A 17,737-nucleotide genomic window follows, 5' to 3' on the forward strand; every position below is an offset into this window, starting at 1 on the left:
TCAAACCGGGCGGAACTTCGGCATCGGTCTGTCGTTGGAGGGGGCCACGGGAGATGGTTTTTGCGTGCGCCGCAACTTGCGCTCCTTCCAAAAATGCAGCATCTCTAATGCGCTGGATGGTACTTGATATAGCGCCCTGTTTGAAGATGTCAGCAGTAAGGAAGATAGCGACGAGGCTAGCAGCGATGGTGACAGAATGAGCTCGGCATGTTCAAATTTAATAAATGCTGTTTCATTTTGCGAATGCTGTCCTCGCTTTTTCGTTCGGCCTACATTCGAGGTAAGTTTTTTTTTTTTCGGACTTCGAACTTTTGGGGGGTCGGCTTAGAATCGGAGTCGGCCTAGATTCGAGTAAATACGGTACCTGCAAAAGCAGGGTGTTTGCATAGGCTCATGCATAGCCCCTGTATTAAGTGATTTGTTTTTAGCTCGTTGTGACAAAGCCATTTCTGCGCAGCTGGGGGACTTGGGCGTTGTTAAGGTTTTTAGATATGTGGATGATTTTTTGGTTTTTGTAGATAGATCACGTGTTGATCTGGCGGCCAGCTCTCTTGAAGACGGCTGTTTAGATTGTTCAAACCCTGCTGTTGATAGCATTCTTGCCGCGTTCAATGAGTATTTTAGGCCACTCACGTTCACCACCGAATTTCCTGCGCAGGGCAATATCAGGTTTCTAGATTTGCGTTTGCATTTTAAAGCTGCACACGTGTGTTGGGTGTATGAGCCCAGAGCAAACAAGCCGCCCTTAAGGTACGGTTCTGTTCACTCAAAACTCGTAAAAAGAAGTATTGTACGTTCTTTCTTGTCATGCGCTCTTTCTAAGTCTTGTACCCACATGTTGGATGAAGGACTTAGTAAGCAGGTGGCTCGTTTGGAAGCAGCGAACTATCCAAGACACATCATTATCTCGGTTGCTGAAAGCCTGCATCGTCGAAGGAAGGCAACTTCACGCCTGAGTGAAGAGCAGAGAGCGGATGACGAAAGAAGGAAGAAAGAACTAAGGGACAAACAAAAGGTGGCTGTAATTCCATATTTTCATAGGGTTTCCCACAACCTAAAAAAAAGTAGGGCAATGGTCGGGTGTAAACATTGTCTTTACAGCACCTAACAAACTTTTGAGTTTGAATGGGCTGAGCTGTCCTACGAGGAAGCGGAAGCCAGTTTGTGCTACTACACACAAGGAACCTTTTGTCACGTGCACTCGGAACGTAGTGTATAAGATTCCACTTTCGTGTGGGAAGTACTACGTGGGCCAGACGGGCAGATGTTCAAACGTGCGGCTGGCGGAGCATAATAATAAAGTAGAGAGCACCGCAATAGATGGGCACCTGGCTGCCCACTGTAGAAAATGTGACGCGAAGGAACCATGCTACCGTCTCTTTAAACAAACTGTTGTTGTGTACCGCCGCAGGAATAAGATAACGAGGGAAATTATCGAAGCAGCAGAGATAGCTAGAGGATGTGATGATTGTGTTAGCACGCCGTCTATTCTTTTATCTAAGAAAGAGCTTGCACTTTTGGCATAGTAGCTACCATGACTGTTTTTTCCTTTTCTTCTTTCCTTCAGTGCGTCTTTTGCAGTGCCTTTCCCAGTGAGTATATATATATATATATATATATATATATATATATATATATGCTTACCAACTGCAATAAAGCAATTGTTGAAAGTTAGCGCTCGTCCCGTGTTCTTCCTCGTCCTTGTGTCGTTTTAGTGCTATGAATCCCAGTTAAAATTACAATGACAAAGTGCGCCTAGTGCCGGATAGCTTATAGTATGTGCTGTGCTTTTGACGTTTAGTTTGTGTTGAAGCGACAGGCACCATGAAGGTCAATTCGCTTGCTGCTGCTACCGCACTTTCTTATCCAGCATTTCGACAGCGAGTTTGCGCAGTCCTCGAGCGAGATGTGTTCATGTTTACCTGTGCATGCGTGACACCGTGCTTGTTCATTCAGTTAGTGAGCGAATGTCTACATGTTTATACGGCCGAGAAAACTACTGATCCTTACTTCTGAACGCTGTCTACTCATTTGCTATTACAATCGTTGCTTCGCCTTGCGGGCGAAACTGCGACTGTTTCTTTAGCAGTCCCTTGAAAAACGTATCAACGGGGTTCTACAATCCGAGTGCGTTATCTTCTTGCCCAAATCGTTAATGATCGCCTTCAGGAAGGCGTAAAAGTGCGCACACATAATCTCACGAATGTTTTTGCACGCCACTAAACGCCTCAGCACATCTAGTGCAGGGAGCGCTTTAGCCGTCGTGGCTGCTGCTGCGGTCGTCATTGCTGCAGCGGTCCTTGTCTTCTCCCTCGCTGGTCAAAGCATCAGGCTGTGATGAGGTCCGGTCCGCTCGATGGGGGGGACCAATGAGAGATTGCGCAGCCACATGACGTAGCCGGTTGCTTGGCAACTATGGACCCCGCCCATATCTCGCTATGCCGGCTTGTCTGTGCCGGTTGCTCCGCTGGCACGGCCCGCCACTACCGCTGTTTCTCAGGCGTTTGTATGATCTGCAGCGGCGCGGCAACGTGTTCGGAACAGCCAATGTTTTTTGTACTGTGAGCAATCTATTTTGGCCAGGGAATGTTACGAATTCGTATCACGCCAAAATTCGTACCAGCCATGATCGTATCACCGGGGTTTAACTGTAATGGTGACGGCCACTGCCTATCACCACCAACGTATCACGATTACATGCCAGAAATAGAAATACACTGCGCCCTTTGAACAGCCTGCAGCATTCTCTTGTAGAAATCTTCATCCAAGTCTTGTTAGGTTATGATCGGCCCTTCTTTTTCAGTAAGAAAAGCTCCCCAAGCTCCAAGAGCCCCTCCCAGTGATGCCGAAGCCCCCCCCCCCCCCCCTCCACTGTCATTACCTGAGTTCTGTTACGCACATCATTTGAGGTTTCTCTTGAGTTGCCTCTACCTTTCTTTCCTTTTAAATTTTATTGTGGCTAAAAGCTTGCTGCATCACTGTTGGCGCGGACGTGCACGGCTTTCATTCATATTTTCGCTTTATTTCTGCAAATCCTGACAATAGGAGGATAAGCGCATTAGAAGCACCAGCAGCGGCTACCTGATCCATTTTTTTTTTCCTCTGCAACATTTTTTTTAACTTTCCACTGCGAACGCCATGCACAAACACAATATGTTTAAATTTATACACAGGACAAAGTTTATTATATTTTTTTTAAGGAGAGGGAGGTAGCCAACTAAGAGTTATTTCTAATGGTATGGATAGCCTATGCCTAGAGAACAAATATGCTGCTGTACGTTCACCTCGCTTCAAGTTCACCTCCCCCCCTCCCAGAAAAATGAAGGCTTTCTCCTATGTATTGGCCCCTTAGTATCCGTGGCGAAAGCCTGACTACCAACCACCAACGAAAACGGGCAAAAGAGCCAAAGAAAGCAATTCCCTTTGAAAAAGGACTAAAGGAAAACACTGATGCTCACTGATTTGTTGAAAGAGCAGGCTGCTGACGCCCGCGAGCAGTGCCAAAGTGGTGAGGTCGCCGAGTGAGGCTGCGATGGGTGTTGCCACGTTGTCCGGATTCAGATGCCACTTGCGAGCCAGTATTACAACACCTACCATCAGGGATCCTGCGAAAGCAGAAGGAACGATTGATTGATTGATTGACGGAGGGCCTAATTCTGAAACCTTCAATTCCTTGCGCCTCCTTAGCATGAAAATATGGATGGAGGAAGCAAGTACTATCGACCAAAAAAGTTTACGGACCACGGGATGTCAGAAAACGCCAAAAATCTGAGAAGCCTTTCAAAGTAGCCAGTAAAACTGTGCATCACAATGTTGTTCGCATATACCAGTAGAGGCTGGAAATGGCAATACCAGGCTGCGTTTTGAGGATGCGGAGATATTCAGATTTTTGTCAGATCCCTTGGTCCATAAACTTTTTTGGTGGATAGTTCATTCTGAAAGCTCCCTTCACCCATCCTCCCAAAAGGAACCCTTAGCTTCCAGAATTGACGCAAGGCAGCCCAACCTTAATGAAGGCTTTTTACAGGGGTAAAAAAGGCCAGTTTCAGATAATTTAGGCATAGAGAGCAAATTCAGACTCTGCGCAAAATTTTACGCTTGAAGTGTGAGTGGGTGCATCCCAAAGTGCTGGCAAAAATCTGTTTCCTATACCGAAATTGAAAAAAATGCTGTCATTACGAGCCAGTGGGAGTGATGTACTACTGTAAAGAAACAGTGCCCGTGTTGTCTGCTTTCCTTGCTTGCACCGTTCTCGTGTCTCAGCATGGTAATGGCACCAATTTTTGCCGACGTAGTTTAACTGCGCCACGCATTGATTGAGTCTGCTTTAAGCCGGACAATATCGGCACCTTTAGCTTGGTCACCCCATGCGTTCTTCTTCGAGTGAAGGCAGAACGCATCCAGGCTATGCTTGTTGAACATAAACCGCCAGATAGAGATAACCGGCTTGAATTAGAGAAGGCTTCGCACTAAAAGAACATTGCGGGCTTGCAACGGCTGTTGGCACAGAGCACGAAGCAGCTAGCAAAGTGTACTAACTCTGTAGCTAGCAGACGTGCGGGACTTGTTCACTGATACACAGGAACGGCATACAAGCAAGGGAAGCAGATGACCAGGGTGCTGTTTCTCTACAGTCTGCATAGTACATCATTTCCGGCGACTGGTTATGGCGGCGTTTTTTTCAGTTTCAGTATGAAAAACGTGATTTCTGCAAGCGTTTTGGGAAGTGCCCACTCGCATTTCAAGCGTAAAGCTTTCCACAGATGCTACTGTATGTTTAAATTATCTTAAACGAGACTTTTTATGTGCCCCATTTCGTTGCAATTGGCCTTTAATGTCATTTCTGCCTTAGTATTCTACTTTCAGACACCTAGAAAGTGGACGTGCGTTTGATTCGGGGCGTGTTAGAATCAGGCAACTCTACTGCCAAATGAATCAGGCCGTTCTGGCATTTTTTCTGCATCTTGTTTAATTCGACCCACCGGATAATTCAATCAATTTCGTCGCTCCTGTCCAGGTTCAATTAACACAAGTCAACAGTGTAACGAAGCGTGTATATACACGATTACAATATAATGAATCTTCACTGCCGACATGAAGGAATACCGAGACAATACACAGAAACTACCGCGGGCGCAGATGGTCAAATGCCCCCCCCCCCCCCCCCCCTTAAATTACAAGCGGCTGCTTTCGGTATGGCGCGCGTCACATTTTTTTAGTGTGGCCATGGCCGCGCATGGCTGCCAGCACAGGTGAGCACATATGCAGTCTGCGTCTGCTGTTGCGCATGCAGTTTTTTTCTGTAGAAGATCCCTTGAAAGTAAAGTTAGTTGCAAGTCCAACGGTCACCCCATCCATTCCTTTCCTTCCTGTTTGCTGGTTTCTAGTTCATTCCCTAGAAGCAGGCGAGTACAAGGAAACCATCAGCCTGTAGCCAATGTTCGACAAGGAATTTGACTTCGTCAGCGGTTAACCAATTCAAGTCTGTCTCCTTCTGTGGCCCTCCTGCCTTGCTCGAATGTAGCCAAAGGTTTGGAGAGCTGGTTCACAATTTTTACCGATATTTAGCGATGCAGATAATGTACAGACAGCGCTGCGTCATCACGTTCTTTTCTTCTTGTCTCCATGTCATCCTCAGCACTCCTTTTTCAGTTTACATGGTGACTTTGCATTCTCCACTGGCGTGTCCCATCTAAACCTAATACTGCCATCAGGCAAACAATTTGCGAAACTGCTTGAAACCCATTCTCCATTTTTCATCTTCGATCATCAACCAGCTAAGGATGCAAGAAAACCAACTAAAGAGCTAAGGAAGAGTGATTCTGAATCACCCTTCTTTGACTATAGTGGTGTATGTGCTTCAAGGACACTCCATGGTGATTCTTGAAACAAAAATGTTGGCAGCTAGCTTCTCGAAGCGTCTACATAAACTGCACCACACTGAAGGTGCGTCCTCAAGCAAGTCCTCATTGTAGGAATCAGTCTGGAGCGCTTTGGGAGTTTTGCAAGTCCAGCGTCTTCATCAGTCAAGGCTCAGTGAAGCCATTGTAGAGCAAATAAAACGAACACAAAGAACAGAAGACTGGACACCACGGGTGCTACACTAACAAATGGTCTTAAATAAAAAAAAATGGAGAAAAAGAAAGTAAAAGGGCCCACTGTACGACAAAAGTAACACCTTTAATAACGGACAACTTTCTGCGGCAATGAAGAGAAAGCTAGAGGGGCAAAGTTGCTGCATGCGTGTCACTATGCAAGGTATTCAGACCGAATTCGACAGCAGTTTTCACGTCTTGGGACCGACAATGAATAAGCACACCTTTCACCTGTGACGGCACCGCATTTGCCCTGAACACGAAAGAGAAACGGAGAAAAATAAGCCAAATTGAACACTGAGTGATCCACTTTATCTTATCTTGCTGTTGTCAATAACATGCTTATGTCTTCTCCTCCCCATGCTTAAACTAACGTGGATGAAAATGCGGGACTTTTTCTGGAGCGCTCTTACGTGCGCTTTGCCTCTGCAGCTTTGTCTTCACAGCCGCAGAATGTTGTTCGCGAGAATATTAAGTTAACCTGTTCTTGGGCGAGCTGGTTGATACTTGGCGAAGCCATTGCAGAGCAAATAAAACTAACTAAAAGAACAGAAGAGCGGATATGTGACCATGGTGTCTAGTCTTCTGTAATTTCTATTTGTTCTATGTGAGCTACACTGACTTTACCAAGTATCAACCAACTCAGCCAAGAAAAGTTTATTTTGAGCCAACGCTCGTTTGTGAATACCGGAGAGAAATGGGGGTAGCCCTCACCGAGGAGCAGGCTGGCCACGCTGGCGGTGACCATGCTGCTTGCACAGAGCATCACCGCCTGGGCCGAGTCAAAGTGGCTCTCGGTTAGGTATCCCATCAGGACGGCGAACAGGGATGCTAGGAACGCCACCACTGTCGCCTGGCACTGCAAACACACACAAGCACACAGAGAAGGCTTACCATAACGTAGCGTTACTTTGTAAACATTGCCTAAAATAAACATATAATGTGCCTAATGATTCATCTATTGAGACTGCCATCAATTCAAATTGACACGTTCCCTTCCCGCGTAGAAGCGCATTGCCAAAGTGACACTCGGTGTGGGAAAGTCAAGGTGACGCCGAATTTGCCCATGCGGCCAGGTTATGAGCGAGTCAGTGAGTAAGTAAGTCTGTGTGTGAGCGTGTACCCATGAGCATGTGGGTGTGTGCTTGTCGATCTTGGTAAAAGCTGTGCCGCGCAACTTTACCATTATGCAACATTATGCTAGGAAGAGAGCATACCTGAATGAGGGCCATATTCCCGGCGGCCATGGCCACGCATTCGGCAGCGGTGTCCATGTTACCCAGGTTGGCCTGTGTTGAGAGTCGGGCGGCCAACGTCATCTCCAGATTGCCCTTGAGGCCCAGCAGTGCTGGCACCAGGATGAACAGCTCAGTGACGTGCTCGAACGCCGGCCACTGCTGCACGGCATCCAGCACCAGACCGGCGCCTACCGTGCCAAAGCCGGCCGTCAGGAACGGAACAAAAACCTGCACAGCACACAACAGGTCAACCGTCCAAGTACTGAAGGCTGGTGTGATTTTGTTGAAGAGATTGAGATGAGGTAACTGAAGACTAGAAGGTGTCATTGATTACAACACTATCCTGTGCCACGAAATGATGATGCTTGTCTCTGATAATGGATATGCATCTAAATGAATCCACTAGTCTAGGACACCTATAAACTTGACTCATAATAGCAAGAAGAATGCAACAGATTAACATTCTTTGGAATGAAACACCATGAATGCTAACAACCCACACATCTGCAAACAACAGCTAGAGAATTTCACAAGTGACTAACTGAATACAATAAGATCAAATGTGCTATCTATAAGTGGAGATGGTCAACAGATGTGTTTCACTACTGAGGAAAGCAGACAACTGGGCCTTTTGTGCACAGCTGGCAGGAAAAGCAGCAGAATGGTTTGTCAACCCTTATCTAATCTTATCTCCAGCCTTTATCACAAACCTATCCTTTAGACCTGATGAAGAGTGCACAGTTTTACTCGAGAAGCTCTGTGAAAAATGTTCATATTATTCACAAGACTTGAAGGGGTTTGTGCTAGGCTCTCTGAATACATAATCGTAAAATAAACATAAGTGAGTTTGCACATTAAAGAGAAGTGATGGACATTTACACTATCTGTGCGCCAGAAAAAATTGTTACTTTCACCTTACTAGCTACAATGCCTGTCACTGCCCTTTAGTCTTTCTTAAGTGGTTATGCCAATACTGTCCGCACCTGAATTGCTACAACGCGAAGTCGTTCTTTGGTGATGGCAGTCTCTTCCTCGGTGGCTACGTCGGCAACTAGGTCGGCCGCAATGTCCAGGCAGATCCCATCGCCAGGGGACAGCGGTCTATCACCGCCACCAAGCGCCACCTGGTGTGAGCAAAACAAGAAACCAGGCACTAAACATTGAACCAGTGCACTGATCATCAATACTTTCAAATATTTTGCACTAACTCGAGCTCAATAGCCTTTTTTTTTTTTTTAAATCAGTGTGCTCGCTTCATTTCCTGCCTGAAAAGACCACATTGTGCAGTTTTGAGTAAACATTTTCATGCACACAAAAGCTTACTGGCTTCTTATGGTGAATATTCATGTGAAAGGTTACACAGTTCCCCCCCCCCCCCCCCCTTACATTCATTCTTCGTAGACGTTTCCAAAAATAAAAGAGAGCATCATCAACAATGAAAGATTATTGCATAAAGGAAGTGTGTGCCGCGGTGATCGCAAGTGTGATTCCTTTCTGCTGCTCAAGATCACAGGGTACAAATGCATTTTGCTTTTTTTTAATCACAGCAACAATTTTTTTGTCTCCAGTCTCTTCACATCCCTCCTCCCTGTGGCTCATAACAGCCATACACAGGTCAACTTAAATACCTAATGCCCAGTTTTTCTTTAGATCAACAACCGGTGATTATAACTAATGTGCAAAAATGCAAGCCCATTCATTTCAAAAGTGTCACTGAATCCGATCTGCTGTTTTCAACACAGAAACAGAACACGCTGTGCTAGTATAATCGTCAAGCATCATATCGTTTACATTATATGAATAATTTTTGTGTAATGTTACGTGAGTGCACTTATCCGCTACACCAATTCCTCCCAGTGCGTCCATCAGCAATTGCACATTTTCTCGTTCAATGTTCAATGTCATGTTGCAGCTGAACATTACATTGAAGGGCCAATGTCGGTCAGTGCTTTCTGCCTCTAGCCTTGTCACCCCCTGATCTCCGATGTGCAGAAAACAATAGGTGAATGAAAAAAAAAAATGAAATGAAATCAGGTGCAATAAAAAGAAAACCAAGGAAGCTTGGTGTGCATGCAACCAACCTTGTTCGGCGGGCAGGGGGTGTCCTCCTCATCCAAGAGCTCGGGCCGGGGCTTGCCCTCGAGGGTGGTGAGGCGCGGCAGCTGCCCATTGAGCAGGGTGGCACTCTCCGAGTAGAGACTGCCGTCGGGGGTGCTTGCCGGCGGCACGACAGCAAACAGGGCCTCCGACGGGGTACGGCTGAAGCCCTCATTGGCAACGCCTCCTCCAAGAGAAAGTCCATCAGGCGTCACCCTGCGACACCACAGTCAGAGCCAGTTGCATGACACACCCCAGGCTTTAGTTCTCTATCACCGCTGGGAGAAAATGCGGCAAAGCCCAAAAGACAAATACAGTGGAATCTTGATGATACGAATCTCACGGGGTCACGGAAAATATTGGTATTAGCTGAAATTCGTATCATTGAAACAATTAAAGCTAGCTAAATTATGGGGGGATGAGGGGTACAGATCGCGAAAATCGCAAGAAAAATTGAGTTGTGAAAACAACGCGTTTCGGTATCTGCAACGCCTAATCTACGCTGTATCAAAATGGTTTGGCTGAAAACGCACTAAAAGTGGCCGAAAAAGATTTATTCGTCAATGCCCAGGGCGAGAAAACGGCTTTAAATCGCGTGAAATCGCTGCAATTCACGGAGACATATCCAGTATTTCCCGCCACCAAGCGCCGCCATCTTGGTATCGTTCGAGAGCTCAAAGTTTCGCCGTTCCGCTTCTCAATTCGTCCGTCGTCGCCATCTTGTAACAAACGCACAAATACAAAAGAAGCGCGGGTCTGCATAAGGTAGTCACACGGGCCCTCTGATGAAAGTGGGCCTCCGATTGGCTGCCGTGCTGAAAGGCGTCTCTCCATTGGTTGCTGCTGTGGCAGGGACAAGATGGCAACCGCAGTTGTCTGCTTCGTAAACCACGCCGGCGTCTTCACTTGACACGCAGAATTCGGATTACTGACAGCTGCCAGGTTAGTGATGGATCGTCGCTCGTTGGAGAAGAAATTTTGGACGAAACATGCCTTCGGAATACGGAAGCGCAAGCCTCCTACGGCAAGAAAAATACGGCGATTAGCGGGAGAAGCAGAGGAGCACCCGACTGAACGTGCCGCGCTACCTTGCATCGTGGATTACGTGCTGCGCTATCTTGCACCGTGTGACTCCAGCAGCGAAACCGACAATCGCCCTGTGCCATCGGCACCGATAACGCAGTCGACGGAAGACGCGTCAACGGAGGCTCCCACGCCTCGGCATGCGGCCGCGCGAATCACCTGAGATCTTATCTCGGTAGACATAGCTCGCTGCGACTAGGCAAATTGGTGCAAAAAAAAAAAAAACGCGGCCCGAAGCACAGCAGCCACTCCGTCCGATGGGTGGCCGCCGAAAAGGAGGAAAAGCACAAAAGCAACAAAAGCGCCACCACTTCAAACTCTTCACGCCCAGTTGCGGCCTCCGCGCTGTCCAGCGCCGCATCCGCGCCTCCGCACCAAAAGAGAAAGGGAGAAAGCGCGTGACTGCGTGCTGTTCTCTTTCGCGGCTGTCGGTGGGGCGGCGTTAATTCGTATCAACCGACGCGGGTCGAAAATCGATTCGTAGCAACCGTTCTATAGCACGTTGCAAAGTAATGGGGCTCGGCCGGGACCTCGGAAAAATTCGTATCATCCGGAAATTCGTATTAGCTGTGATCGTATCATCGAGATTCCACTGTACTGCATTTTCTGTGACCATGATGGCTCCAGTCTGCTATCCAGGCCCAAGTGGCAAAACCTAAGTGCCACTTCGGAAAAGGGCAATGATTTGCGACAAGATTTTACACAGTGCGTTTCTGCCGGAACACAGCTCACAGGTGAAACACTCTTAATGCTTTCCTTTAAGCTTTGCCTACAGCGTTCCAGGGGTGCTCTTTAAAATGAACGTGAGGGATCCCGGAAATATGTTAATCTTATCAGGTGTAAGGCCTAATAGAAGGGCACTGCAGGTATGGAAGACTAATCGGGGTCCTAAAGCTGTTTGAGTTGTCACACAATGCAGCTTAATGACTCTCCTTAAATGCAGTATGTTGCAAGGCATTTCTGGTCCAACTCAAATGGTGATGCCACTTGCTGCTTATGCTGTCACTATAGAGCGATCTGCAAACATGAATGTGTGCCTAGTCCATGACTTCTAACTCTCTCGAATTTGTTATAAATTTACAAATTTGGGCCCGTTCTACGATTTTACAAAGTTACGTCACGTTCTACCCTCCCCCCCTCCCTCCTCTCCCCCTAATATTCAATATTTGATACATACTTACTACTGCTATTCGAAAACGAATAAGTGTTGCAGGACCCTCTAAAAGACCCTAAAGGGAAACAATATGTCATTGTAGATAAAGTATGCTTTCAAAACTCTATTTTCACGAATTTCACAGTAAATGGTTGATCACTGGGACAAAAATTCAAATGAAACCCCCCCTTTTCTTTTGCATATTGTGCCAGAACGCCAGCGCCGGTACGTCACTGTGATGTCACGGCTTTCAAACCTTTCTGTTGTATTTGCACCATTGTGCTGCAATGCAAGTTCTGCAAACTTGTAAACGCTTTCGCTAATTTGGAAATATGGAAATAGCCAATTCACTAGGCCCAAGCAGATGTCATCAAAGTCTACAACATCCCCGTGAGCTGGTGTGGGCTTTTCGTTTCTGCATCTCTTCCGATTTACCAAGCCTCTTCTCCCGGAGAGTTTTTCAGTATTGTAGAAAGGCGATTTAATTTTTCTCTGTAGGGCCCCTTCAAGGCAGATGTTTCTTTGCCGAGCTGTCAGACGTTGCGGCGCACTCACCTTTCCAGGGGGTGCTCCCTAGCAGGGTTGACTTCACGGGGCGTGGTGCTCCCCTGACCTGCAGCCATGGTGGCCGGATGAACCGCTGTCTGGCAGCCTCTGCAGCTGGCTCGCCACACAGGTCGGAGGGAAGTAGCTTTCACACAGCCCTGCACACACACCCGCCCATTCATCGACACGCAGACCCTCTCGAAACACTTGAACCAGCATTCATTGAACAACTAGGCCAATCTACCAGTGCTGAAAAGAGTTTTCACTCGTACCATAGACAGGTATCGCTGACGGTGAAACAGCTCCTGATATTTCGACCACGGTTTACTCAAAGAAAAAGATGCTTATAAGAGAACAAATAAGCGGATGACAAACACAGACTCTAGTGCTTGTTCTCTGTCCTTATGTCCTACATAAGTGCTGTTCCTTTCACTGACTGAGACTGATGCATCGCAGATTGTATCCGTTGTTCTACTGCACTTTTCACATGTACACATGGTACTAAATATTTGGGAATTTCAATTTGTTTTTGTCATCATGCTTGACTGTGTGAAAAATAGAATTAAACATGCAATCCATCCCTCAAGATACCTATAGTATACTTACAACTACAATTGCCATTCACTCTGCTAAAACTACAACTAGCCACAGCTTTTGTAGTGAAGTTTAATTAATGCTGGAGATGTAAACCCTGCTGCGCGCACAGCTTGTTGAACGTCATATCACGTTCAATGTCCTCAGAGAGCTGCCCCCTCCACTCATGCTACGACACTTGCTGCTAACTATAAGGTGGCACAGTGGTGGCAATGACACATCATGTTCAATGTCCACAGGAAGCTCCACTCCACTAGCATTATGACACTAAATAAACCTCTCTGCTCTTCACATCCAGACTCAGAAGTTAAATGCTGTCACAGCCACCATCGCACACACAAAAATCAACTTCATAAATAACAGTGCCTTGACAAAACTGAAAGGCAAAGAATGACAAGCTATGTGACAACCAGTCCCGTGCCTAGTGCAGCGATCGAGTGGCTTCCGATTTGGTTTTGTGGGTAAAAAACGATGCAGCATTTGAGTCAATGTTTTGCTCAACACCGCACCAAGCGACCAAAATCTACTCTGTTCTGAAACAGTTGAATGCAAAGTGAAACGCTGACATACCTTTGGTGAGCAAACTGACGTACATTCTATGAAGCTCGGGAATCGTCTGCAATTCAGAGAGAGAATGAATCGTCACAACATAACTCATAATCCAGAGGCTTAAAAAAGTAATAAAGTTAAAAGAAAAAAAAAAGAAATTCAGCAGCCTTTGCGGAAGTATCCTTCCCAGAATGAGCCACTACCCTCCACAGCAAAAAATGCCAGCTGTTCGCCGAACAGCTGCAGGAACAAGCGGCAACCATACATGGTTAAAAAAAAACAAAAAAACAGTGCAATGGCAGTCAACTCGAAAGCGACGTCACTTCCAGCCAGTTCTTGCCATGTGGAAGAAAGCAAGTCACCGTTTCTTTTTTTTTTTTTACATCCTGCAACTGTGTTGCTTGATGCATGAGCTCACTGTGCCAACACACTGCCCTATCCATGTGTGGAAGACATGTCTCCACTTGAGAAAGCAATGCTTGAGAGAATATCCAATACATTGCAGCAAACGAACGCAACTTCCGAGGAAGTACACACGCTGCGTGCAAATGCAACAGCTCCGGACAAAGCAAAATGGCACATCAGGATCAAAAAGGTCTGGCAAAATGAAGCGCTTGACCGTAAGCTCATCTTACTGGTATTTACACACACCCCACACATGTCCATACAGGTCCTACAGGGAAATTAACCAGGAAGCTTTAGCTCCGGGCCAAATTCGATGCAGCCTATTCAAATACATGTAAAACGTGGAAATGCCTTTATGATACAACCCCTGGACCGATCTGAATTAAACTTGTTGGATTTGAGAGAGAAGTTAAATTCTAGTGACTGCAAGAAACCGAATTTTGATTTAGAGCCTGGGATTTTTTCAACAAGTTGACAACAATTGGCAAGCTGAAAAAAAGAAAAAAAAATGCTACGCACAAGGTTTACAAGTCTACAACTCTGCTCATAGAACAGACACGAAGTTATGTCAATTGTGGCCATTAGAGAATCTAAAGCGGACATTAAATATATGAATTTACAGCTTACGTTAATTTGTTACAATGGCCCCCTTCACGTGGGCTACGCAAAAGTCTCACTCACAAACTAGCAATATATTTCAGAGCAGTGTATAATACATTGATTTTGTCTGCTTTAGATGTATTATTTAATTTTTTAGTTTTTAATATTATTTTAGATTTAATATTATTTATTTAGTTTAAAGGATCTATATTGTTTTTTACTGCTAAGTTATGAGTTGTAAACTTTATTGATTGTTGAAAATTTTGCAATTTTCAACAAGTAACCGGAACAAGTGACCGGTTGAAAATTTTGCAATTTTCAACAATTTTTATAAAAACATTGATGGACTAACTAAAAGATCTGCTTCAAACAGTCACTAGATTTTAAGTTTTTCTTTTAAATTCAGCAAATCTCATCAAATCTGGTGCAGTGGTCGCTGAGAAAAACAATTTCTGCGTTCCCATGTATTAAGATAGAAGCCTCCGAGCCTAAAGCTTCCTCTTAAATTAAACTAGATTGATTGATGTACAGGTTTGCAGTGCTGGAATTGCAAATAGGCTAGTGGTACTGTGAGCAAAGCTTTAGCAAGTTGGAATAGATGCAAAAGCTTTAAAAAATTATTCGTGACGATTACCAATAAGACAGTATTAATTTAAAAAGTAAACAATGACTTGACCCAGCATCCAGAATAAAAGAAACATTCCCGGCATAAAAACAGCCAAAATACATGAAAATAGTACAAAATCTGCTACAGGTGAAATCATAGGTGATGTGGCCACTTGGGTACGAAATTGCAGTATAAAATGTCTGGCCTTCCTTTTCCCTGCTAATGAAGAAATTACAACAAAGTTTTGACAGCATAATTTGCCAGTCTAAGTTGATACAGTGTCTAATATAGGTCTATATCTCAGCAACTAGTGCCTACTATAAGTATGACAGACTGTTTTGAAGGAGCACTACTGACACATATATTTTAGGTTGTAGAAACTCTGTCACACACTTAAAATTATGGCATTTTGCAAGTATCATGGCCGGGAAACACTTGAATTTGTTACTATAACTGGTCTCAAAATACTGGACTTTGTTACATTATCATGATGTCATGACACGTCTAAATCCTGGGGGTACAGAAACCGAAACTCGTTTGCAGAAACAAGCATTACAGCAAAATATTTTAAGGAACTTTGAAGCCTGCCAGTATTTTAAGGCAAATAACATTCTTGACATTGTCAGACCAGTTTTCTTTCCAGCTATCTAGCTATTGCAACAAAAATGTGGGCCGATCCCAAATATAATGCAGTCTGAAAACGAGGGCCGTTTGCGTGGGTACGTGCCACTCTTCAATGAACCTCTCCGACGCCAACTTGGGTCCCTGTGTATGTGCGACTGGGTGGTCTTTGTAGATGAGTCCTGCCCGAATTTTCTCTTTAGGGTTCAGAGGTTTTGGACTTGCATTTAATGCAGAAAAACTACAAGTCCAAAGTATCACGTCAGTGCTCCTCTGAGACACGCTCTGTTAAAACAAGTTCACTCCTCAGCAGCACAGTTTAGGGAGCTTCCTTTTGACCTTCCACAGATTTTTAAAGTTTCTTTTCACTCAAACTTGTGGCAGCCAGTAAAGCAAAAGGTTGTTACAACACATATAAATGTAGTCAGAAAAATGTGTGTCAAAGAGAACTGATTACTGCTATCTTTGAGTCTGTGCAAGGAGCAATGCGCATTGATATAAGAAAATGGCAAGATAAATTGTATAAAAAAGATACCGAAGTGTTCAAATGGTAGAGCGTGAATTTGAAATAGCCAGCACAGAGTGCGAGCGGGCACAATAAACCAGAGCTAGAGCTTTTTTTTTTTTTTTTGTCCTGCATCTTATTCTGTCATGTCGGGTGCGTGTACGCTGTGGTGGGCCGTCATTGCAAGAACAATGCCCTCTTCACCTGTCAGTTATTAAATATCATCCATGTAGATCATTTGCACACACACGGATCGATGATCCTGTCTTTGTGAGCCCAGTCCAGCCGCATCTTGAAGGGAGACATATGACACTGACAACATTGACGAAGCAGGGCAATTGACAGACGGCACAATGTGAGCTTACAAAGCTAACAATATGCGCTTCATGCTCGACTCATTTGTGTAACATATCGGGCCACTGTCATACGGAAGTCAGAAACAAAGTGCAAATGCAAGTTCTTGCTCAACAAGTGTCATGCATAACTGGCTTCTTAAAGGCAGAAGTGAAGTTTCGACATGGATGTCTCTCCATTACGCTCTTTACCTCAAAAAACTTAAAAGTTTCACTGATCAAGTGATTGATGGTAGTGCCCACTCTTTGGATGCTACAGTCAAACCTCGATTTAACGAAAACCAGCTACGATAGATTCGATTAAACTAAGTGCTTGCACTTTTCCCTGACATATATTCAAGCCTAATATGTTCAAATGTCGATGCAAAGAAAGGAATTTAACGTCTTGCTTGATTTAACGGAGTTTTGTTGAAAAATATGTGTAAAGAAGCATGTTACCAGAAACCTCGTGCTCAAAATGCCTAGAAATTTATGTAAGTATTGCTATAATAGACTCATCAACATGCTGGTTTGAGGCGAGCTGCTCTGTCACTACCGAGCCGAAATGTGTGCCTTCTTAGTGAAGCTTCAGCATAATATTCATTAGTTTGATGCCAGCAAAGATTGCATCTTTTCCACTTCTGAACAAATACGTTATTTGCATGAGTATTTTAAAGAAGTATGTCTTGGATTCCACTGAATTATTTAAACTGAGGTTTAACTGTATAATGATTGTGAAGTGTTAAAGATGCCCCATCTCGATTTTTCTTTTTTTCTTAGCATAACTGGGTTGCATACCAGAAGACCTAAAACTGCAAGAGAAATCAAGCCGCCTTACTTCACGAGCTGATAACTCTGACTCCTGCACTACACGAAAGGTTCGACGAGCTGAACTAACTGTGCTCTGTGTGTTTCATTTGTTTCGAGTGTCGAAAGCTTCACAGGAGATATGTATGGCAAAAAAAGAGCTCCCAGAAAAGAGTCGCATCCATTACTGCTGTGGTTCATACTAATTTGTACAAATATAAGCATTATCAGAAGTTCCAAAATGACATCCTGTTAGCAAAATTCCTCCAGGTAAAGGCTGCCTGCTGGAAGAAATCATTTTCCACTTTCAGCCTCAATAAAATTACTCGCTGCATGGGAATATTGTGCTGGAAGCAAGCAACCACAGGAGGTCACTGACATTAACCGGGATTTGCTTAGTATCTCAGCACCCGCTGTGGTTGCTTAGTGGCTATGGTGTTGGGCTGCTAAGCATGAGGTCGCGGGATCGAATCCCGGCCACGGCAGCCGCATTTCGATGGGGGCG

General features: G+C 44.9%; 1 protein-coding gene across 2 annotated transcripts in view; it reads right to left on the reverse strand.

Annotated features, from left to right (window-relative positions):
• LOC119461616 (solute carrier family 41 member 1) overlaps nt 1-17,737 on the reverse strand; it is a 47,082-nt gene that overhangs the window by 25,724 nt on the left and 3,621 nt on the right. For both annotated transcript variants that reach the window (XM_037722971.2, XM_049671765.1), the window contains exons 2-8: nt 13,377-13,422; nt 12,222-12,370; nt 9,415-9,646; nt 8,317-8,457; nt 7,313-7,561; nt 6,810-6,954; nt 3,459-3,605 (exon numbers count right to left, since the gene is read on the reverse strand). In XM_037722971.2, the coding sequence (XP_037578899.1) occupies nt 3,459-3,605; nt 6,810-6,954; nt 7,313-7,561; nt 8,317-8,457; nt 9,415-9,646; nt 12,222-12,289 (982 nt within the window). In that variant the 5' untranslated portion in view covers nt 12,290-12,370; nt 13,377-13,422. The remainder of the gene's footprint in view (nt 1-3,458; nt 3,606-6,809; nt 6,955-7,312; nt 7,562-8,316; nt 8,458-9,414; nt 9,647-12,221; nt 12,371-13,376; nt 13,423-17,737) is intronic.

This window comes from Dermacentor silvarum, chromosome 8 (assembly GCF_013339745.2).
Source record: "Dermacentor silvarum isolate Dsil-2018 chromosome 8, BIME_Dsil_1.4, whole genome shotgun sequence".
NCBI lineage: Eukaryota > Metazoa > Arthropoda > Arachnida > Ixodida > Ixodidae > Dermacentor > Dermacentor silvarum.